The 25,416-nt window shown below is 42.8% G+C and overlaps 1 protein-coding gene across 6 annotated transcripts in view; it reads right to left on the reverse strand.

Moving 5' to 3' along the window:
* PALD1 (phosphatase domain containing paladin 1) overlaps window positions 1–8,809 on the reverse strand; it is a 195,678-nt gene extending 186,869 nt beyond the window's left edge. For 3 of the 6 annotated variants that reach the window (XM_061635276.1, XM_061635272.1, XM_061635278.1), the window contains exon 1: window positions 8,141–8,319. Coding sequence is in view for 4 of the 6 variants with exons in the window: in XM_061635272.1 (XP_061491256.1) it covers window positions 8,141–8,170 (30 nt within the window). In the remaining 2 variants the exon portion in view is untranslated. Of the gene's footprint in view, window positions 1–8,140; window positions 8,321–8,446 lie in introns of those variants that run through there. The other 3 variants (XM_061635274.1, XM_061635273.1, XM_061635277.1) reach the window with 3 other exon arrangements.
* Between the last annotated feature and the right edge of the window lie 16,607 nt (window positions 8,810–25,416).

Consider the following 25,416-nt stretch of genomic DNA (forward strand, 5'->3'; position numbering starts at 1 on the left):
AGCACTGTAAATGTCTTTTTAAATTGGAAGCTCTCGTAGGAGCATTTTTATCACTGCCTGAATATGCACTGAACTTGGCATCACAGTATTTGTCTTCATCTGGGTCCTGTGTCATACACTGACACACAAAATGTTTTCCATCTTGAGTTATGGTGAAATGCTCAAATGCAGTTGACTTCATGGGAAGCTTCTTTGACATTTTGAATTTATATTTTAAAACATTTGTCAATCAAAATTTATTTTGAAGCCGGAGTCAGAGTTGGTACATTTCTACCGACTCCAGCTCCACCCAAAATTGCTTCTGACTCCGACTCCACAGCCCTGCTGTCAAGGATCTTTCCCCATCAAGCAGTGCAAGTTGAAACTGCTTGATGTAGTGATAAATGTGACAATTTCCAGAGGAGTATCCAAGAGATGAAGAAACATAAATTTTAGAATGTGGGGTGAAAGCTGCTCTTAAAACACTTGAAAGAAACAAATCACCAGGAACAGATGGCATACCAATAGAGTTGCTACAAGCTACTGAGACTGAATCTGTCCAAATTTTGACAAAAATATGTCAACAAATATGGAAAACTAAACAATGGCCCACAGACTGGAAGCGTTCAATATACATCCCAATTCCAAAGAAAGGGGATCCCAGGGAATCCAGTAATTATCAAACTATTGCCTTAATATCCCATGCAAGTAAAGTAATGCTCAAGATTCTACAACAAAGGGTCTTACCATATATGGAGCAAGAAATGCCAGACGTCCAAGCTGGATTTAGAAAGGGAAGAGGCACCAGAGATCATATTGCAAACATACGTTGGATAATGGAACGGAGCAAGGAATTTCAGAAGAAAATCACCCTGTGCTTTATAGATTACAGCAAAGCCTTTGATTGTGTAGATCATGAAAAACTATGGAATGCTTTAAAAGAAATGGGGCTACCATAGCATCTGATTGTCCTGATGCGCAACCTATACTCTGGACAAGAGGGCAGAATATGGAGAAACCAACTGGTTCCCAGTCTGAAAGGGTGTGAGACGGGGTGTATTTTATCACCCTATTTGTTTAATCTATACGCGGAACATATCACACGGAAAGCGGGATTGATCCACAATGAAGGAGGTGTGAAAATTGGAGGGAGAAATATCAATAATTTAAGATATGCAGATGATACTATACTACTAGCAGAAACCAGTAATGATTTGAAAAGAATGCTGTTGAAAGTTAAAGAGGAAAGCAAAAAAGCAGGACTACAGCTGAAGTCAAGAAGGCTAATGACAACAGAAGACTTATGTAACTTTAAAGCTGACAACAAGGACATTGAATTTGTCAAGGATTATCAATACCTGGGCACAGTCATTAACCAAAATGGAGACAATAGTCAAGAAATCAGAAGAAGGCTAGGATGAGGGAGGGCTGCTATGAGAGAACTAGAAAAGGTCCTCAAATGCAAAGATGTATCACTGAACATGTCAGGATCATTCAGACTATGGTATTCCCGATCTCTATGTATGGATGTGAAAGTTGGACGCTGAAAAAAGTGGATAAGAGAAAAATAAACTCATTTGAAATGTGGTGTTGGAGGACGGCTCTGCGCATATCATGCACTGCGAAAAAGACAAATAACTGGGTGTTAGAACAAATTAAACTAGAACTATCACTAGAAGCAAAAATGATGAAACTGAGGTTATCATAATTTGGACACATAATGAGAAGACAGAATTCACTAGAAAAGACAATAATGCTGGGAAAACAGAAGAGAGTAGAAAAAGAGGAAGACCAAACAAGAGATGGATTGATTCTGTAAAGGAAGCCACAGACTTGAACTTACAAGATCCGAACAGGGTGGTTTATAACAGATGCTATTGGAAGTCACTGATTCATAGGGTCGCCATAAGTTGTAATCATCTTGGAGGCATATAACAACAACAGCCAAGAGATTTGTGGCATCTTAAAGATTAACAAAAAATTATTACAGCAAAAGCTTTCATGGACCAAAGTCCACAAATTTTTATGCCATAATAAATCTGTTAAGTCTTTAAAGTGCCACAAGCCTCCTCATTGTCATAAATGTGGTAGGTTAGGATCAGAAAAGTTCATCTTACTTTCAGGTGCCTCTAGATGGCACACCTCACTAACCTCTCTAATAATTATAGGGATGCAAGCTGATATTTGAAGGAACACATGTTGCAATGGTAGGTAGATCGAAATGACTTTCAGATCTCTGCCAGCTTTGACATTTCAAAGAGAGGCAGATACATGTAAGTATGAGAGAAGCACACAGGTGTAGCATGCAGATGTGGGAGGAGCCATCAGTAATTATGCATAGTAGATCCCCTCTTTACATCCATTATCCACAATCATTTACCGTTTTCCTTCTACGCCTCAAACACTATGATAATCTACCATACCTTTCATTCTCTCTACAAGTGCTGTCCTACTAGTTCAAGTGGGCATTTTATCAAAGACCAGTTCTAAATTACTTAGGCTGCCATCCAAAACAGACTTACCTGGGAGTAAGTCCCAGTGAACCCAATGGAGCTTACTTCTAAGTAGGCATGTATTGGATAGCAACCTTAATATCATAAATTAGAAATATTAGAAAATGTACAATAAAACTCAAATGTATAATAAAACCAACAATAAATCACTAAAAGCAACATCTGTGGCATCCATACCTTTTGTTCACTGCTGTATTTTTATTCATTGCAGTCACATTTAACCAAGATAGCTGGTTATTTTTTTTCATAACTATAGCGTATCAAAACCTTCAAGAAGTTGTCAAATGGTGACCTCCACTGGCAAAGTAAGGCATTCCCAAACAAATTGCTCACTCCAAAATATTGGGATAGGTTTAAGGAAATTACATTTACAGGTGGTGGCCAACTCAACAGCAGAAAGCAAACTGACAAACAGCATTTCTAGGATTTGGAATGGGCATTATAGCCCAGGTACAACTTAGCCCAACATTTGTCTCCCAATGTAGTGGCACATTACATGCTGCCACTTAAAACATGTGTAAGCACTAAACATTGTGTGGGTTGTCTATGGTGCACAGGGCTGGCAACTAATTAATGACTGTTTTAAATGATTAATTACCTCCTGTTGCCCAATTAATTGATTATATTTAAATATATTTGCATATTGTTGAGACACTGAAGGAAGTGTAAGACAGCTTTTGTTTATAAAATTACAAGTTAGGAACATAGGAAGAGAAGAAGTTACCTTATACAGAGTCAGGCCACTGATCCATCTAGCTCAGTATTGTCTACACTGACTGGCAGTGACTCTCCAGGGTTTCAGGCAAGAAGTCTCTCCCAGCCCTACCTATACTAAAGACTGCTGGGATCTTCTGCATGTAAAGCAGATGCTCTACCACTGAGTTGCAGCCTTTCTCCTACCGCTCACTGTTCTCTTCTCATGTAACCACTAAATCTAATTACACACAACTGCATTTGTTCATTTTCAAACCCTGTTCTCCTTGCCTCAGTCTTGTTTAGAGGGTAAGTTCTTCAGGACAGGGACATGTCCCTTTTACTGAGGTTTCTCTGTGAAAGTGCTGTGTGTGGCAATTCTATATAAATCACAGTATGTTGTTAGAAAGAAGAATCACCTTCAAAACATGTTCTTAAACATTTTGGAGACCAAATGTCCACAGTTTCCCACTATGGTCAGCCAGATGTACCCAGAAGCCCACAGGCAGGGCATGAAGGTAATAGTCCCCTCCCACTGTTGCTCCTCCACCCTTGGAATACAGTGGCATACTCCTTCAGAAATTATTGCATATTTATTCATACAACAGAACCGAAAAGCTAACTTAAAAATATATGTGTTTAATTTGTATCCCCATTATAGTTGATCCTCATCAACCAACCACAAAGCTTGTAGCCCTAACACCACAGGTTTTGCGGTTGTTTTGCAGTTTGCTTACTGAGCCCTCATGCGATGCAGGGCACGCAGATTGGAAATCAATCCCCAAACTCTTCTTCAGACTTTGCCTATTCACAGGGGTTTGGTACAAAGTTTCAAATGCATAGTCAGGATCATTTCTGGAAACGTTTGAAGGATTAACTTTCCAAACAGCTTTTATCTAAAATATTTACCAGCACTGTACAAAAATATGATTTATATCTATACGCACACATATAAAGTGGGTGAACTTTTTTGTGCTTATTTTATTATTATATTATTTTCTTCATAATTCTGGATCTGTTCAGAGACAACAAATGCTCAAAAGGAAACCCAAGTAATACTCTATCAGCAAAGGAAACCTCTAGACCAGCCTTTCCCAACTAGTGGGCCACCAGATGTTGTTGGACCACAATTCCCATCTTTCCTGACCATTGGCAATGCTGGCTGAGGCTGATGGGAGTTGTGGTTCAACAACATCTGGTGGCCCACTAGTTGGGAAAGGCTGCTCTAGACCAAACCAGTTATCAGCTGGGCAATCCTACACATGCCTACTCAGAAGTAAACCCTACTGACTTTAATGGGAGTTGCTCTCAGGTAACTGTCATAGGTCTGCAACCTAAATATTGCAACATACTACAACATATAGGCATGCAAATGCTCCATGGCAAATACTCCACAATCCAGTCCAAGCACGGGCAAGGCATTATTACTGCCACATTTAGGGACCCAACCCATCAAAAGCCCTTGTTCTGCAATACTAGAGCATGTGCATCACATATAACACTATTAAATGCAGATGCTCTCAAGGATATCCTTGCAAGCTTGTGACTGTAGTCATTATGTGGTATAGCTAAGCACACAAGGATTTCTGATTCAAAAAGCAATGAGTAAAGCAAACAGACAATTTGATTCTCGGGATATTTCATCAACAAGATACCCATGAAAACAAATGTTGATGAATTTAAGCACCCATAGACACATTTCCAGTAAAATAGGTGCCGTATGCCAAAAAACATCCCCCTTCCCCAAAAAAGGAAGCAACTTTGACAGGATTGTGAAGGGTCCACGCTTACATTTTCTTTAAGAAGAATATAAGAAATGATCTATCAAATCCAGCCCAGTATTGTCTACTACTCTGATTCACAGAAAAGCCCCACTCTGGTTATCCAATTTTTTTTAATGGTATTGAAAAACTTAATTTGGGATGTCATGCATTCAAAGCATGTGTTGTACTACTGAGACATGGGCCCTTCCCTCGAAGCAGATAAAATTAACAATCTAGTCCAGCATCCTGTTCTCAGAGTGGCCAAGCAGTTGCCCATGGGAAGCCCGCAAGCAAGACCTGAGTGCAGAGAGCACTCTCCCCTCCTGCAATTTCTAGCAACTGGTATTTGGAAGCATACTGTCTCTGCCTGTGGAAGCAGTGCATAGCCATCATGGCTAAGAGCCATTGCTAGCCTTTTCCTCCATGAATTTGTTCTCCGTGGTTTGTTAGGGTCAAGCAATCCATAATCTCAGGTTTAGACACCACTCTAAGCTACCCTCATCATGGTTAATTTGCCCACTTGAGCAAAGAAAGGAGTAAAGCAGGAACGCTCAGGACACAGCTCATTCACAGCATAATCCTACTAAACCATACTTCTGGGAGCCCCAATATAATGCCCATGGACACAATGGCACCCTTGAAAACTTTCCTTGGTGCCCACAAAATTTCTGAGCAGCAGCACCCCTACCCCAATGCTCATTGTCCCCTTCTTCAGGAGGTGGTGAGAATGGTTAGCTTGTTTCTTCTTGAAAAGTACATAGACCTGAAGGAGAACATGGGAACAGCTACACTCTTTCCCACTTCCTCTCCCAGCTGTCTATGCTTTTCAAGGCTCAGATTTGAGCATAAAGTGGAGTGACCAAGAAGGGAGGAGGAAAAGAGGGGTGAGGAGAAAAAATGGAAATAATTTAAGGCACTGGAGGGAGAAAGAATAATTGGGGGAGAGACAGAGGAAGCAATGTTTGGTGCTATAGAAGTCAAGAGATCGTGCCGGGGGGAGAGAGAGGATGGAAATGCCGGAGAAAGTAGGTGCATGTACACAGATACAGTGGATCCAATAAAACAGATCTTGGGAATGCAAAAATTTTTCAAACCCACCTCATATCACAGATCACATCTGTTTCCATTGAGTGATTTGTAAGAATAATTGGCCTCGTACTTTTCAAGATTGTCATATGGCAAAAACGTGGATCCAAGACAGATTCTCATAATTTTTACAAGGGATCCCTTCAAAGCCACCATAAAATCATGTCACCTCTGTGTCCACAGATGTCTTCTGTGATTTGAGGATACTGATGGCAAGCACCAGATCTGTGATTTCTTACTGTACCAAAGTAATTGTATGGCAGTTTCTTGGGGATCCCAAGTAAAATCTTGCAAATCCAAGAAGATTCTTTAATTCAGCTGGAACTAACATTCACCCAGACCCCAGGAGAAAGCAAGAAATCTGTGAGCATTTTCCCTTTTTGTTTCTGAGGGCAGCAGAATGACCCAGAGGGTGAGGAAGAGAAGCAACTAGAAGGAGTGGTACTCATAGCCCTTTCTCAATGTGCATATTCCAAATGTGCATACAGGCCCGGCAGTATAGCATTATGTTGAAATGCAGACAATCGCTTAGAAGAGAGACAGTATAAGAAAGACTCATCCACAACAATTGCAGAACAAGCTCTTTTATGAGAAAAAACCATGGCTGTGAGAAAATTCAGAGAAGTGCACTTAGAGAGGAACAAGCAGTGGCACACCAAATAATGAAGTGTGGGCTGTGCCTCCGTCCTTATATCAGGATCAGAACATACAATGCATCACCAGTCTGGATGCACCCTTCTGGGTGTATATTTAAATAAATACAGAAGCCATGTCATGGAAACCAACAGCAGTCTGTGCTAACTCAATAGGGTTTTTATTATGACTGCAACCACTTATTTCTTGCAGCACAGCAAGTGAGGCAAAGAAAAGAAATTCCAATAGCATTTGGAGAAGACTCGTGCAGTAAACACACTCTGTGGTTTGGTACGTGGCCAAGTCTAGTGGGGAAAGCCTCTAAAATGCTAAATATTGTTCCCAACCAGGGCGCTGCTTGCCCTGCAAAGCACTACTCCCCATGCAAAGCAAATGTATTTCCTTCCTAATGGAAGCACTGCCTCCTCTGGTTGCAGCTCCTCTAGGCTTTTGTGCTAGACTGAAGAGTACTGATTCCATCAGTGATCCCATGGGAGGATAAGGATTTTTTTTTTTTTTTTTGCTGAGGGTATTTTTAGGAAGATATATATTTCTAGGGAAAAGGCTAAAGAGTCAACAAAACAGATCTGAAACAGAGAAAGTCTTATCTCCTGGGAAGGTGGGTTTCCTCTCTTCTCTGAATTGTGGATTATCATGCTATTTCAGAAAAATGAGAAGCAACCACTGACTGAGCGATGAAAGAGATAAGTAAAACAGTGGGCATGAGATTAAGAACAAAAAAAACTTAACATGGATTAATTACATAACACACTTTAAAACTGATCCTAGACACACACAGTATCAATTCTACTGAGATTCACATAACTTACTTTTAGAATCTAGATGATAGCCATAATCCCACACAGTTGCATATAATGAGTGTGTCTAGGATTTTAATACAGCACCTCTCCCAAAGTCAGGGCCATGCACCTTTGACCAGACTTCCCTAACCTGGTACCCTCCAGGTGTTTTGGGCCACAAATCCCATTATTATGTTTATGTTTATATCCTGCCCTTCCTCCCAGCAGGAGCCCAGGGCAGCCAGCCAGTGTGGTCATTACTGACCACAGGCCATGCTGGCTGAGGCTGATGTGAACTGAAGTCCAAAGCATTTGGAGAGCATCAATGTTGGGAAGGCTGCACTATCCCTGTAAAGAAAACCTTGGAGCAACTGCCTCATTTAACAATCCTTTTGGTCTTCTGGCCAAGAAACAGTCGTTTTGCTTTTTAAAGGCAAAATACTATATCACATGTATGTTGTGCATCCAGGGTACGATTCTAAGTACACTTATTTGAGAGTAAGTCCCAATGAAGTCCCAACGAGACTTACTTCCCTACTAAACATAACTAGGATCGGCCTGTAATGCTGCAATCCTAAAGACCTCTCCTAGGGATTAAGTGAAAACGAACCCAGTGGGATTTATTTATGAGCAAACATAAACAGCATCGGGATATAAACATGAGATCCCTTACCCGCCCCTTTGCCAAACTAGAGTCTCGCATCAAATAAAGTCTGCAAGACCACGTCTAAGATCTGGAGGAGCCCAGTCTTCACTTCCCGACCGTGCCTCTTGCTAGGCCAGGCCTCCGATCACAAGAGCAGAGAAACTCACTCCGAGCCCCTTTTCTCCTTCCCCTAATTCTTAGCCGTAAACCGGTGCATTGAGCTAACAGTAAAACGCAGCCACAGCAGCACTTCCTGCCAGCTCGCCTGGAGAAGAGAAAGCGAGGGTGGGTGGTTGACGGACCCAAAAGGCGGAACACCAAGGCAAAACTCACCGGAGGGACTGCATCCCCCGCTGGCCCTGAAAGAGAAGCTAAGCGGTGGGGCACCGCCTGAGCCAGCCTTTTGTTCCTCCCCAGTGGTGGTGCTCATCAACTCCCGAGACCTTCCAGCCCGAAAAAGTCAGGCGGAGTTTCTTCTCTCTGTCGTCGTTCCAGTTTCCAGTACCAGCTTCTCTGAAGGACGGAACCCCTAAACTCGCCCACCGTTCTAGTTTAGCTGCATGCGTGTGCTTGCGACGGAGTCTACAAAAGCGCCGGCGGCTGAGGGAGGAGCATGCGCAGCCAACTGCTTTTTTACAGCTGCTGCAGCTGTTCTCCAGCACAAACAGATGGCTCTTTTCAGCTCCAGCTCCTGCTCCCGTCCCAGGAAACAGACGTACGCATGCCCACCCGTTTTCTTTCTTTCTTCTTGCGGCGCGGTTACACATAACCTAAATCAACGCATTTTTTCACCAACACGTGGCAAAAGAATCAATGCGGCATTTTTTAAAAAACCCACTTCTGCTGAAGTGTAGTTAAAGATGCTTGCATATTTACTGATTTGCCAAAAAACATGGAAGTTGCAATTTAAGGCACCCGGGTTGCAACACCTTCAAACAAGGTATTAAATCCTAGCATACCTAAACATGGAAAATGCCAAAAAGACCAGAAGTGTAAACTTAAGTTTCTTTTTCCAGAGAGGTAGCCCTGTTGAACAAAAACAAGCAAAGAGTCTTATGGCACCTTAACGACTAACAAACTGGATTTTGGCATAAGTTTGGGTGGACTGCAGTCTACTTCATCATATACATTAGGTGTCACCCTGAGTTGCAGGATATCACTGTCTGTACTTTTCTGCATTTCATTTCCTTCTGACCTCACTGTTTTGAAGATCCTCTAGCCCACAGGCCGTATTTTGCCATTTCTGCCAAGCCACACTCAGTTATGCTACACTTGATATCATATATGATGTCAAGTGTGGGGCAGATAAAGGTGTGGCTTCAAACTAAAAGACACTATGCATTGATGGCACCTGCAAAGCCCTGAGCCTTTGCAAGCAGAGAAAATAGCTGCACCCTACCCACCTAGTGAGCCCACAGTTGTGGGGAAAGGTGCTAATTCCCCACTCCTGCCCTGAGCCATGTATGTATGTACTTGCAACTTAGGATAATACTTTATGTATCTGATGGAGTGGACTGTAGTCCATAAAAGCTTATGTCATAATCAATTTGTTTATCAACAATCAATCAATCAGTCTTTAAAATGCCACAGGACAAAACTCTGTGTCTGGAACAGAAACATACTGCCTTCATAAAATTCTGAGTTTTTATTTAACAGAGCTGCTGCTACTACTACTCATTTTATAAGCAGGATAATTAAAAATTTTAATGGATAATATCGAGTGTGGATTCCTCCTCCCCCAGAAACCTGTTATAAATAACAGCATTTTGGAGTTTAGATCTGTAATGGTATTTCACACACTGGGTCCAATTTTCAGACTTTGTTGATTGACCATCCACAGCAAAAATTTCCCAGTTCCAAAGAGACTTTAGTTGGAACCAATAAAGTGTTCATGTTTAAACTTCAAACGTCTCTCCCACTCTCTTCTTGTTACAAGTTGATATCAAATCATATTTAGTGATTTGGTATTTGGTGTCTGGGACTCAAAAACAACACACCTCCTTACACTTTACATTTTTTAAAGCCACTCCTAAACAAAACTCCTTGTGTAAGCCCTATGTATAAGCAAAGTGATCAAAGAGAAAGTTAAAGGACCTCTCCATTCTGTTTTAGATCATACCTCCAGGTTTTCTGTCACCTGCATATCAACTGCTGAAGCAATCAAAAACGTACCATGTGCAGCACAACCCTTTGCATGTTTACTCAGATGTAAGTCCCACTGTGTTCAGTGGGCTTTCCTCCCAGGTAAGTGTCAACAGGATTGCAGCCTCTGTTGTTCAAAAACAACAGAGAATGACACAATTAATCCCAGCCTTTCCCATCTTCCATCACATTCAGTTAATTGCTGAAATACATCTGGTTGGTTGGTTTCTCTTTTAGTTGTACAGAGGTTATGCATTCTCTCCTTTCTGCATCACCATGTCTTGCACATGGACAGGATATTGTTCAACTGTTGCTCAAATGTCATTTCCAGGATTATCACATAATAATCCAAGTGCAGTTGGGACACAATCTGAGTGTGAGAAGGAAATATGGTATAAAATGGTAGTCAATTCACTAAAGCACAACGCCTTGAGACTAACAGTGAAATAGCAGTCTAGTATAAAAACGAAATACCAGGCATCATAATGGACTGCTGTAGAGGGGTTCCAAACTGTTGAAGTGACAGAATATTTGCCCATGTAAAATGTGTAACAATAGAACTAAGAGATACTTGCCATTGTAAAGTAAACCATGATGAATTGGAGAAAAGTGTCCAATACAAGACACACTCCAAACCTACAGAAGAAATATTGTTTAATCAGTATGATAGGGAAATTACCACAAATTAGATTTACCCACTATCAAAAGCTAAAAAATAGCACATGAAATTCCAGCAGACTCAAAAGAAGCATAAACAGTATTAGATTACATCAAAACCAACCACCAGATAAATTTCAACTGGTGATAAGCAACAGACTCATGAAGAAATGAGGGACTGGGTCATGCCAAGAGGTAGGATGAGAATAATGGAGGGTGAACAGTTTATGAAGTGAAAATAAACTGATGAGGTGGTGATAGGATAGCCTGCTTTAAGGTGAAAGCATGAGAAAACTGCCATATATGTTGTAATATGATGGACCATGTTAGGAAACTGGTGTAAACTGGAGATGGTTAAAGGGCATGGCTTGAGGATATTGCTGCTGGGGTGCTGAGGGTCCATTTTGAGTCTGGGAGTAAGCAGAGCAGGGGTGTTGACTGTTATGCCATGTTGTCAACTGCTAAAGGCAGTTAGCTCAGAATATAACCAGTAGGCTGTTAATTGGTACTGGTCAATGGAAACCTATCTCACTAGTATTCAGATAGCTAGCTTCCTGTGCATTTCCAAGCATAATTCAAATTTCTAGTGCTTTCCTTTAAATCAAGGGTGGGGGTGGACAGCCTGTAGCCTTCCAGGTGTTGCTGGTCTCCAGCTCCCATCAGTTCCAGCCAGCATAGCCAATGGCTCAGGAATGATGGGAGGTGGAGTCTAGCAACATCTGGAGGGCCACAGTTTCTCCTCCCTCTCTTTGAACACCTGCATGGGTTGGGACCTGGGTACCTGAAGGATTGCCTACTCTCACATAGACCTGTCCTTGGGCTGAGGTCATCTTCAGAGGTTCTATTTGGGTGCCCCTGCCATGAAAAATTGGGGCAGGTGTCTATTGGAGACAGAGACATCTCAGGGGTAGCACTCATGTACAGAATGCTTTCTTTAGGGAGGCTCAACAGACATCCCACTCAATTTATTTTGCTTTCTGGCACCACGTGAAACCCTTTTTATTTTCCCAGGTTTTAAAAAAAATCAGATTGCTTTAACGCTATAATTTGATCAGCTGTTATATCTGTTTGTTGTTTTGTCATCGTGACTGTATTGTTTCTATTGTTTTAAGAAGCGTATTAAGCCTTGGAAATATTTATGTAGAAGGATAAGAAGACTGAAAAGCTGCACACCGAAAAGGAATCTGGAGCTATGTAGAATGTGAGGGTGTAAAGTGAATCACAGAATTGTGGAGGCTGTGAGAATGAGTCATGAAGATTTACTGGAGGGAAGTGCAGGTGAAGTGGGCTTCTATGACATGCTGGAGAAATTGGGGAAATGGATTTTGGTGCAGAGCGGCAGAGCTTGTTGAGAGAGTTCTAAGTTGATTATGATGATAATGGGTTTCTAGTTCAGGAGGAAGGAAGACTACAGAGATAGCTGGTTGCCCTGGTTGCTCAGGGTTAAAAGGTTGAGAATGTAGATCTCTGGAGATTGTGAGATCAGGGTGAAGGAGTTATGAGTCCACAGCTCTGGGTGAGGCAATTTAGAACCTAAACTATACTCAAGAGTTAAAGAATATGGAGGAGGGAATGTAGCAATGGAAGCTCAGGAGTACTGGGGGTGCAATACTGGGAGGGAAGGGATGCTTGAGACATTGTGAGGGCATCAGGGGAGGGTGTCAGGTAATAGGGGAGATGGCATAGTAGGAGTCTCTGGTGGTATTATGCAGATGCTGAAGAAGTACAAATGGGATCTGCAACAAAATGTTGCAGGGTGGTACACTCCTGTCTTATTCAGGGTCTCAGCCATCCACCCATCCATGCCCTTTTCCAGGATACGCCCTTCTCTCCAAACCCCTCATTTTTCATCCCTCATCTTCAACAGTCAGTCAATGTACCTTGCCCACTGCATAGGTTGTATAACATGCCTTTTCTAAAATAAATAAGGAATAATTACATTCAGACTGTGAGTTCGCTCTTAGCATATAGGGTGGGAGTGAGGAGGAATACAATTAGTAGGCAAATGATGCTTGTGGAGGCGGGAAGGTGAGTTGGAGAACTGCCTGTCAGCGGAGGGAGAACCAAGGCCCAGAATTTGAAGTCGAAGGCTGCGAACTGTGTGAGGCGCTGGTCGCGAGGAAGGCAGGCTGCTGGGCCCAAAGGGCGCTGCGCCTAAAACAATGGAGAAGGCGATGACCGACCGAGGGAAGGGAGACGGACCCCTCGTCATGGGCGTCCGCAGAGGTAGGCAAGGGTGCAGTGCCCCCCACCTCATGAACCATAGCCCTCTGATTCTAGGGTTCCTTTTAAACAGGAATGCGTTTCTAGTATTTTTAGAATCTGAGATGTGAGGCAAACAAAATGGACAGGCACCAATCCTCATGTTTTTTTGTGAGAAACTAGTCTGCTTTCCCCCTTCAGCGTTTTCTTTTGCTCCCTCCGAAAAAAATGCCCGCAGACTCCTTTCCCCGCGCGCTCATTCTCGCCTTTGAGTTTTGGCGCGCTCCTGCTGTCTTAGGAGGCACACGCGTGGCTCCTGCTCTCCCCCACCAGAGCTGGCCTGAGAGGCGAGGCAGAAGACGAGACGGAAAGGAAGGCGCCCCTGGCCAGCAGCAGCGATGCAGCCCCTTCTGCTGGAGGGACTGGCGCAAGTAGTAGGCAGCGGTGCCCGGGGAGCCCCGGCAGGGAGAGGTGCTGCTTCCCTTCCTCGTCCGCTTTGCCAGAGTACGTGGTGAGGCTGTAGCGCGGTGCCCTTCCTCCGGCAGACCTCACCCAGAGCCTGCGGCCATGTTGTAAGTGCGGGTCAGTTTGACTGGGCTCCCCAAGGAGGGGGTCAGAGCTGGACGGGTGATCCCTACCTGGCCAGCGGAGCAGGATCAAAGGGGAAGCTCTGGGTCTGTTTTTATTTTTACCCTGGTTGCCAAGTTGAAGCAAATTCTCCCTCGCGTGCACGGGTGAAACAAAGTGGTCCCAGCTTACCCCTAATCAATGTCCTTTCTCAGGATCGTTTTGGACTCGCAAACGGGCGTAGCGAAAGAGGAGATCCTTCGACTTCCCCGGTGTGTGTTTATGAGCAGAGTGAGGAGAGCCTTGAATTACCCCAACAAGGGTTTGTAAATGTGGGATCAGCTGATGGATGTTAATTAGATCACATTCATAAATATGGAAGGAAATCGCATGTGTGGTAGAGTAAGCAGGGCAGGCATACCGCCTGGCACTTAGCCGGAGGCCCTTGCTCTTTGTTTTGCTCTCCTGGCCCTGGGTTGATGGAGTGCGTGTGTGTTTGTCCAAGATCCAGTTGAGATGCCAAGTAGCTGGTATGGAGACCGGCTGTTTACAGTAGTGTAGTAGCAAATTCAGATGTGTGGGGCCCCTTCATGTTAGTCATAGCTGCCACCACCACCCTAATAAGAGTCTTATTAGTGGCTGACACACCTCCTTTCACTCTCATTGGCTCCGATCAGCAGGAAAGGACAAAGAAGCATGTTAGAAGACTCAGTGGCTAACACACTTCTCTTTTATGCTGATTGTCTCATAGGATGCTACAGAGATTGAGATCCTGCTCTAAAAAAAGGAAGGGGTCCAAGACACACACACCCGAGACCCTGGACGATTCCACCCCTAGCTGTTCACCAGCTGGAATGCAAAGTTTCATGGCTGCTCTGCCAGAAGGGCAGAATCTCTGGTAATACTGATATTTGCTGGGAGCTCCTGCTCACCTTGCTCCTCCCCCCAACCCCCAACACCTCAGGTTCAGGATGTGGATATGGCTGGACCCTGACAACATTAATTCTCTTTAGCTTCCTAATTTCAGAGGTGACTTATTTAGTAGATGGTAGTTGTCAGAAACCAGTCCTTTTGAGTGCAGTGCAGCGTCAGGATGCAAATGACCAGCTTGCTTTGGGCTAGAGACCCACACAGGTTGACTTTTCCTGTAACTTCCATGGATGTAAAGCGGTTGTGTGGGCTGGCCATTAACAAGAATAATGCTGACCAACTGAACCGGCTTAGCTTTGTCATAATTGTTCTTGTATTCCAGGCAGGTTTTTTTCCTTGAGTTGAGGGTGGGGGACCAACTGTGATAGTTTGAGAGCCACTGTGCTGTGCTTAAAAACCAAAGGTAGGTTGGTCCATAAAAAAAACCCCACCAAAATCCATAGCTGGCCAATACCCTTACTGGGATTAACCAAAATGCCACAAAAGCATGACAAGCATTCGAGTTCTGTGCTAAAGCATCCTTGGAGATTCCATCTCTTGAAACTCCCAAAGAACATTTCACCATTTTTCTGGGTTATTTAATCCACTGCTCAACTACTTGTACACTTCAGTGCTCTTCTTATCAAGTAGTCATCCTTCCTAACAGGCATGCTTCCATACAATCCATCTCTGTGTGTCTTTGTATGGATAATTCATAGCAACGGACTTCTAGAGAGGCAAAAAATAAGGGAGGTACTATGGATCATCCAGCTCTTAAGGGACTGTCTTTGTCTACTTCTAGTATCAATAGGCAATAAAAATGGGTTTTTCTTCTAGGACAACTCCGTGCCTGGAAATCCACTGTGAGCCATACAAATACTTTAACTGAAAATATCCTAGTTAGCTGGCAACATTAGTGTAAAATCAATACAGGTGATATCATCTTGTCAGTGTACTGTGTGACCAAATCCAAGTCCCTAAATAAGCAGCATTGTAACACAACCTCCATCTCTCAACACAGGACATCCAGAATGATTCTAATAAACTTTGGTTGGGCCAGATCACTGCGGCTCACCATATTTTGTCTTATTCCTCCTGGTTTGCTTACAAATCCCTGATGGTCTTCATTTTTTTAAATTCAAAGATTGTTTATTTGTATATCAAGATACACAAGTATGTGGGAACGGTTCAGGGCTCCTTTCCAGGAGCTCTCAGCTGTCTCAATCCACATTGCTGTGCTGGCTGAATAAACTCCATTCTAGGGAGGAAACTTGTAAAAGCATTCTGTAATTTTCTATAGTCATCCATCCACCTACCCTTCCTGCCTGCTTTGCTTATAGGTGGGGGATGGAGGTAGGGGCTTTTATTTTTGCCCTCTTTTCACTGCCCTAAACAGAGTAAATGTAGAACTGCACTTCAGACAGACATCCATTACTACAGAAATATCAGTGGATTTTTAATCCACATCCTGTAGTTCTCCTTTCAGGTTAAGATGATTAGATCACCTCCAGACTATCATTCACAATGAATTACAGGGACATGAGTAAGTTCCACCCTAATCTTTCTCTGTTTAGCAATTGTTTAACTAAAACGCATTATTAATCCTTACCTCCTTCCAAATCAATTGCACCCACCTTTTAACCTCCTAGTATACAAAGTCACAGTATTGGTGTTGATCCCTCCACACAAAAAGCACAGAGTAAATGACTGGACCCACTTGGGGCAGAGTTTGCTGCTGTCTAACATATCTACGGGTGGCAGTGGAATGGCTTCATTAGGAATGCATTAGGTCCCTACTAACAAGTTCCTAAATGTACATAAAATAGACCACAATCTTGAAGGCAGCTCTGTAAACCACACCCTTTTCCTTTTCCCCACCTGAACAGACTGCATCCCACCCCAGAGTCACTGCAGTTTCCTTGTCTCTTCTTCCCATCCTCAGTCAGGCAACAGCAAGACTCGTACACTCAGTTTCCAGCCTTCCTCAAAATCCTAAGGCTGAAGTTAAATTTGAAGGTGGCAATGTTGACAGAGGCACTCAACTGCTGCTCAGTAGGTACCGCCCCCCCCCCCGTACAAGACTGATAGTTTGAGGCAAATATCACACCTCTAATTGAAAGGCTGGCTATAGGTGACACTTAACTGAAGGCAGATTCTGTGGATGAATGGATGCAGTTAAATAAGCATCACTCCAACATCATATGTAAACATTCAACAGACTGTAAATATTGTAACAACTGGGAGCTGAAGCATGGTCTGCAGATACCAGATGCTGTTGCCTTTCTGAAGAGAAGTGAGTGTGGAGCTGATCATTAATGTGGGAGACCACTGGGAGTTCTGTGTAAGAGCAGGATATCTGTTTAATAACTAAATATTAAAAATATTTATATAATTATCCTTTATGGGTAAAAAAATACAAAGGAAGTCATCCTCATGTTTCTGAAAGGGGAAGCAGAAAAAATGGGAAGAAAAAACTTTTAAAGTATAAATAATAGAGATGTCTTTGTTCTGATGAAGAGAACAGAATAGGGACTAAGCTCTTCCTAACACAGTATCCGCATGTTCTGATCCTGGCTTAGGTTCACAAGAAAATATATATTAAAAATACAAGCCATTGCTTATTTGTATTGTTCTCTCCTCTGTTGGGGGGGGCAGTTCTTCAATAGAATAATGGATGGCCTATTGCACTATTCAGTATGATCAGTTCTAATACAATAGTGAAAGAGACTACCAACCTATCCAACCAAGACTTTGTGATGATCAACAAAATGATGGACGTCAAAGGTCTCTGATCATCTTAAATGCTATATAATAATTGGATACGCATCCAGTTATTTCCCATTATTCCATATTCCTTTTAACATGTCTTCTTTCTTCAAGAAGAAATGTGATACACAGCCTTATTTGTCCACTGCATGCATCTGAGAAAGTAGGCCTGTTGCCTACATAACATTGTGCAAAATGAACAAGTTAACCTCCAATGAAAATCCAATAAAGATGAATCTCCAATGAAGATGAATTGGAGGTCACTGATTCATAAGGTTGCCATAAGTCATAATCTACTTGAAGGCACCTCTCTCTCTCTCTCCCCCCCCCCTCCCCCCCTCTCTCTGGCAATGCTATAGCATCTGTTGTTCCTTCCATATTGCCGGAAACAATTAATTAGATAACCCCAAACTGTCTGGCTGTAAAATACCTCTGAAATAAAAGCTTCGTGTTGACATTTTGTAGCAAGGGAATGTATTGAAAAAATACTTCAACGTGACCTTGGAGTTGGAACAGGTGAGAACATCTCAACAAATGATCTATCTGACAAGGAATAATTTTAATGTTGAAAGAACTGGACAACTTGGGCAAATGGTATGAGCTGTTTAAAGATGTGTGTGGGTTCCTGGAAAGGTGGTTGCTACAAATGTCAGACACCATACTCCATATGCATTTATTGCCTTGGGTTGTTCACCTCTACACTGAATACCTCAGTTTGCAAAACAAGTTCATCACTTGGTACTTTAGAAGCCACTTACTTGCATACAAATCAGCTGCTGTGAACAAACTCCAATTCTAGCATGACAGTTACATCTAAATGCTGTAAGATCAAACAAAAAAGTCCCAGGCATTTTACTGATTAGGATTAAGAAAATAAAAACTTCTCTTCAAAAAACAAACACACACAGTGTGTCTTAAGCTTCTTCCAGTAGCAAGCTAGGTCATTGCTCAGCAAATGATCTTTGGCCATTATTAGCCACTTCTGCTGTTATGCTGTTGTCAAAGTAGGACACTGAAAGCATACACTGAGAATGTGGATTGTGCAAAGCTTTGTATAGTTTCCATAGATTTCTCTCGTAGCCTGGTATCAAGCTATGGTAGAAGCCACACATTGGTGGGCAGGACTTAACCTGCATATCAATAACTGGACATGTAAGCATGTGCAAAATGCCCTCCCATCACCTTAGGATATCCATAGCCTGTATCCACCCATCTGGAGTTGGGATGTATGGCTTCAGACCTTACACCTCTTTTCTTCTAAAATTAATCGCAGTCCAATGCTACTGGAGATGGAAGATAACTCCCATTGCTCTTCACACTTCTGAGAACTTTAAAAATTGAAAATACAAACGTAGATGCAAAAAGGTTGTTCTGCATTCTCCACCCAACTCTCTCTTTTTTTCTGTGAGATTCATTGGCCAGATTATAGTATGAACCATACAGCTTGTATGCAAGCCTGTGATTTTCACATGCAATCAGATACACAGTTCTAGGGATCTAGACTTGGATGTACTCCACAGAGTTTGGCACAGACACAAAGATAAAGCAGAAAGAAATTTATTATACCAAGAGGTTACTAGTTTATTGTGTAAAAAGGGAAATAGCATGTTTACTAATTAAACAAAAGCAACAAACAGCACGCTGGTACTAGGCTGAGTTTAAAAGAGCTTAAAACCAATGCAAGGATTCTTCTGGGAATACTTAGGAAAACGTGGATGTTGTAATGGCAAGAGGAGGGGTAGCATGTTGGCTGAAGGGGTGAAGGTAGAACCAGAAGAGGAGAGGAATAGGGAGGTTTGGGTAGTCATTTTGTGAGGATCTGGGAAAGGTTTTAAGGCAAGAATTGGGAGACAGAAATGGTAAGCATTTCGGGTATGGCTAAGGGAATAAAGAGCAGGTCTCCCCAAGAAAAAGAGACCTGATGGGGCTTGAAAACGGAAGATAGGGGAAGGGGAAAAAGAGAGGTTGTGTTTGGCCAGCTGGTGGGCTTGAGAGAGAGTTTAATACCTTTCCTTCTTCTGCTACCTCTTCAGCATAAAGGGGATAAAGAGAAGGGAGAAGAAGGACAAGGGGGAGTGGGAGTCTCCAGGAAAGATCCTCAGCAGAGAGGTGAGGTCCCTTGGGTATCCAGAGTTTCCTAATTGCTGAGGTGAAAAGCAATGCTCTTATGCTTGAGCTGGGATTGAAAATTAACATAAAAACAAAGACTGCAAATCTTGACAGTGAATGGGTGTTTAAAGTTTTAAGATAGTGCCAGCCAGAAAGACTAAAATCTAGATTTGTCTAAAATCTTTGCGAAATGGCTTATAAAAAAATCTTATTCTGCTACCCAGGTGGGATACATGAAAACAATTAACATATCTTTTGGGCTTTGCTGGCGAGAGGCTCCAGACTATTGAGAACTATTTGATTAATAATTGGGAGAAGTGGGGGGGGGGTGGCAGGAAAGAGTGATATTTAGGTGATCATATCTCGACTAAAAGCTCCTAGAAGGAATCTGATGCTATTTTGTTTACCTTTAAATTTGCGAATAGGGCCAGTGTGGTGTAGTGGTTAGAGTGTTGGACTACGACCTGGGAGACCAGGGTTCAAATCCCCACACAGCCATGAAGCTCACTGGGTGACCCTGGGCCAGTCACTGCCTCTCAGCCTCGGAAGAAGGCAATGGTAAACCCCCTATGAATACCGCTTACCATGAAAACTCTATTCATAGGGTTGCTATAAGTCAGAATCGACTTGAAGGCAGTCCATTTCCATTTAAATTTGCGAATAGAGATATGACAGAGATTTATAGTGAAAGGAGGCAATGTATTTACCAAATGTTCTTGCCACTCAGCTGGTTTGAACATGCATGCCTGGTATCCTGCAATAGAATCTCTCTTGAGGCCTCTCCAGGCCTAAATCAAAATGTCCTTCTAAGGTGCAGGCTATCACAGCGAAAGCTAGATGTTTTCACAGCAACAGCTGGATGTTTTTAGGGGTGGTTTATCACAATCACCTGTCCTTTCAACAAGGAGCATTGCCTGCAACCGATATTGCCACTGTGTTCCTGTACTTATTTAATTTTTGTTAAGAACTATTGGAATTTTATTTATGTATTTGATTTATATGCCACCCTTTCTCTCAGTAGGAGCCCAGGGCAGTAAACAAAAGCACTAAAACACTTTAACACATCATAAAAACAGACTTTAAAATATATTAAAACAAAACAACCATTAAAAACATATTAAAACAAAACATCTTTAAAAACATTTGCTTAAAGCTTTAAAAACATCTATTTTTTAAAAAAAAGGTTTAAAAACACATTAAAAAGCAATTCCAACACAGACGCAGACTGGGATAAGATCTCTACTTAAAAGGCTTGTTGAAAGAGGAAGGTCTTCAGTAGGTGCCAAAAAGATAACAGAGATGGCGCTCATCTAATATTTAAGGAGAGGGAATTCCAAAGGGTAGGTGCCACTGCCTAAAGGTCCATTTCATGTGTTGCGCAGAACAGACCTCCTGATAAGATGGTATCTGCAGGGGCCCTCAACTGCTGAGCGGAGTGATTGACTGGGTATATAAGGGATAAGACAGTCTTTCAGGTATCCTGGTTCCAAGCTGTATAGGGCATTGTACACCAAAACTAGAACCTTGAACGTAGCCTAGTAGCTAACAGGTAGCCAGTGCAATTCTTTCAGCACTGGGGTGACATGCTGACAATACCCTGCCCCGGTGAGCAGTCTCACAACCTCATTTTGTACCAGCTGCAGCTTCCGGACCAACCACAAGAGTAGCACCACATAGAGCGCATTACAGTAATTCATCCTGGAGGTTACCAGTGCATGGACAACAGTGGTCAGGCTTTCCTGGTCCAGAAATGGCTGCAGCTGTCTTACCAGCCAAAGTTGGTAAAAGGCACTCCTAGCCACGGAGGTCACCTGGGCCTCTAGCAACAAAGATGGATCTAGGAGCACCCCCAGACTACGGACCTGCTCTTTCAGAGGGAGTACAACCCCATCCACAGCAGGCAACTGACCAATTATCAGTTTTATAATATAATCAGCTGTTATTGATGACAGTGTAGATGCAAATAATAGTCCCTTCTTTGAGAGATTGTCCATCAACCTCCTGATGCAAGAAAGTAGTCCTGACACTTTCTTAGCTAACTGTGAAAGTTCAGAAGGCAACAGTGTTGAAAATGCTCAAAAGTCAGTAGGTGGTAACACAACCGACATAGGTCAAATGCAAGTGTTTATGACTATGGGATGGTGTGGCATTTGTGGTTATAGTACTGCCTGTAGTCCATTAGGGTTGGAGTACTGGTTGCTAGAAGTTGTAGTCTCAGAACTCTGCCGAGGTGTTGACAATACAGAGTTCTGCTGCATCTATGCAAGTTGTAGCAAAAAAAAAAACTCTAGTTGAATGTTATCTCTTGTATCTTGTTAACAGGTATGGCCAATTGTGGGTCATGAGACAGTTCTTCATATACCACTCTTACATCCAAGTTCAGTTGCCTTCAAGAGAGCTATGCACTCTTCCTGCATCCATATACCTCCTCCTGTCAGCAGCACTTGCAGGCCACAGGAAGACATTGGGTGATACTCATATAGAATAGACCTAGTGAAATCAATTGAATTAAGTTGCTTGATTTCAGTTGGTCTACTGTGAGTATGACTAACATCGGACATCAGTAATTACTTCCTTGCACTGATTATAAAAAAGTTAACCACACAGGTAAACTATGTGACTGCAATGACCACAGTCCTGAATGTATCCTCCTGAGGCAGGTGTGTTTGATCTGCGTTTCCTCAAAGCCCCCCCCCAAAGTAATTAAATGTGATAGAAGTGGCCTAAAGGATTGAGAAGTCCTGATCTAGGGTCACAGAGAACACCCTCTTCCTTTGGATGAGTTCTTCCTCTCTCATAGCAATATTTATTCCTTTTACAGAATTTGCTGAAATATTTTCACCCTGAATGAGTTCATAGAATCATGGAATAGTAGAATTGGAAGGGGCCTATAAGGCCATCAAGTCCAACCCCTTGCACAATGTAGGAATCCAAATCAAAGCATTCCTGACAGATGGCTGTCCAGCTGCCTCTTGAATGCCTCCAGTGTCAGAGAGCCCACTACCTGCCAGGGTAATTGGTTCCATTGTTGTACAGCTCTAACAGTTAGGAAGTTTTTTCTGATGTTCAGTCGAAATCTGGCTTCCTGCAACTGGAGCCCATTATTCCCTGTTCTGCACTCTGGGATGATCGAGAAGAGATCCCGGCTCTCCTCTGTGTGACAACCTTTCATGTACTTGAAAAGTGCTATCATATCTCCCCTCAGTCTTCTCTTCTTCAGGCTAAACATGCCCAGTTCTTCCAGTTTCTCCTCATAGGGCTTTGTTTCCAGTCCCCTGATCATCCTTGTTGCCCTCTGAACCTGTTCCAGTTTGTCTGCATCTTTCTTGAAGTGCAGAGACCAGAACTGGATGCAGTAGTCAAGATGAGGCCTAACCAGTGCTGAATAGAGGGGAACTAATACTTCACGCAATTTGGAAACTATACTTCTGTTAATGCAGCTTAAAATAGCATTTGCCTTTTTTGCAGCCACATCGCACTGTTGGCTCATATTCAGCTTGTGATCAACGACAATTCCGAGATCCTTCTCACATGTCGTATTGCTGAGCCAAGTATCCCCCATCTTATAACTGCATTTCGTTTCTTTTTCCTAAGTGTACAACTTAACATTTATCCCTGTTGTTTTCAGCCCTGTGCTCCAGCTTATCAAGGTCCCTTTGAATTTTGTTTCTGTGTTCCACAGTATTAGCAATGCCCCCAAAATTTGTATCATCTGCAAATTTGATAAGCATGCTCTGTACCTCCTCACAGAGTTCCCACTACCTGCTGTATCTCAGTGAAAATGAGCCCATTAAGCCTGCTCTGTTATGAAGGAAGGGTTAGCAGAGTTTACCCTGAGGGCATGATTGCAGAAGAATAATGCTGCCACTGAGGAAGCTGCAGAATTCAGCAGAAATTTCTGTTCTGCCCTGTCCCTGGGATTCCTAGCAAGGGGAGCTTCTGCAAAAAGCGACTTGCCATATGACAAGACAGCAATTGTGCTTTTGACTTATAATGAATTGTAATTTAAATAAAAAGGTGAATCTAATATAGAATGTAGTCAACTCTTGCATGCAAAGTTATGGATGACCAGAAATATTTAACCTAACACAATGATTGACAATATCAGGGACAGCACCAGACTGCAGCAGGCCCTCAAATGCAGCGGTGGTGATGGAGACATGATGGTACAGCCATTGGCAGGGGCTTAAATAAGCCTGGCCCCTGTGTGCACATGCCTGCCATCACTCAAGAAGGAGGCAGGGGCATGTTGACACCCCCTCCCCATCTTGGGTGATAGTAAGCATGTGTGCACAGCATACTAACCCGCTGGTGCAGCCAGGCTAATTTAAACCCTGGTAGCGGCTGTGGTAGTATGATATAGGAAGTGGTGTGGCCAGCCAGCAGCAGTGGCAGCGGTGGCAATGTTGTCTGGGAGGGTGGTTCCTGCTCTGTGATCCATGCCAGCATCGGGTTGTGAACACACCCTCCACAACCCGATGCTAGTGTGAATTGCAGAACAGGAGCTTCACCCACCCAGCCACAGCAGCAGGGACCCTCTCAGCAGCAGTGGCCCTCAGCCAGTGCCCAACCTGACCACCTGCTGGCACAAAGCCAGCATAACCAATGGTCAGGGATGGTGGGAGTTGGAATCCAGCAACACCTGGAGGGCCACAGGTTCTCCACCTCTATTACACACAAATACACGGATCTTATATTTTGAGGTTATGCAGTAACATTGTATTTTGCTGTCCTGGGCTCTTCAATAAATAATTAATTAACAATATAATTATACAGCACAAAGTGTCTGACAAAACAGCATGAGGGGCACCTGTACAATGGAATAGTGGTATTATGGAATGCTTTATATCATTGTCACTAACCTAAACAAAAATAAAATGGCTTTGAGAACAGATCACTTCATTGCTCTTAGCACTGAGAACATAAAAATAAAATTTAGTAAACAAAACATATAATTTTAAAGTAACAGTTATCCTAATGTCACAAGTGAGTTCAACAGAAAAAAAGTAGCTGATTGCATTTCCCAGGAAGGCATGAATATGGTTGAAAGGAAAGCAGATGCCATTTGTTTATTTTGAGTAAATAATGCTCCAAGCCATTTGTCTTGGCATAATCTCATAAAAGACAGCTAACAACACTTCAGATATCTTTACAGTGGCAATTGTTAGCTAGAAACTTCCCTTTTGCGTCTCAGAATGCAATCTAGTGATGAAAACTGACTTTTTATGAACATGAGTGTGTGATCTCCATTATGGCTGGTGATTGAGAGAGACCATTGATGGCCAACTGGTGGCCTGCATGCTAGAACAGGACCAGGGAACCCTTGGCCCTGCAGGTGTTGTTGAACTCCAGCTCTCATCAGCCCTAGCCAGGAGGAGCAATGGTCAGGGATCATAGGAGCTGGAGTCCAACAACATCTGTAGGGCCAAAGGTTCCCCATCCCTGTGTGACAGCCTGTTGAGAGTAAAGCACCAATGCATGTTACAAGTGATCTGAACGGGGGGGGGGGATAGACAGAAAGGCAATGTACAGTATTTTTCCCTCTGCTGATTCCTCCTTTGGATGGGACTAGAATCACAGAATAGTACAGGTCATGGACCTCAACCCCTGCTCAGTGCAGGAATCCAACTTAAAGCACACCTGACAGGTAGCTATCCAACTGCCTCTTGAATGCCTCCAATGTTGAAGAGCTCACCACCTCCCTAGGTAATAGGTTCCATTGTCGTACTGCTCTAACATTTAGGACGTTTTCCCTGATGTTCAGGTGAAATCTGGCTTCCTGTAATTTGAGCCCATTATTCCATGTCCTGCATTCTGGGCTGACTGAGAAGAGACTTATCCCTGTTAAATTCTATTCTGTTGTTTTCAAGCCCAGTGCTCCAGCCTATCAAGATCACTTTGAATTTTGTTTCTGTCTTCCAGGGTATTAGTTGTCTCTTCCAATTATGTAT

The sequence above is a fragment of the Rhineura floridana genome, chromosome 7 (assembly GCF_030035675.1).
Source record: "Rhineura floridana isolate rRhiFlo1 chromosome 7, rRhiFlo1.hap2, whole genome shotgun sequence".
In the NCBI taxonomy this organism is placed as follows: domain Eukaryota; kingdom Metazoa; phylum Chordata; class Lepidosauria; order Squamata; family Rhineuridae; genus Rhineura; species Rhineura floridana.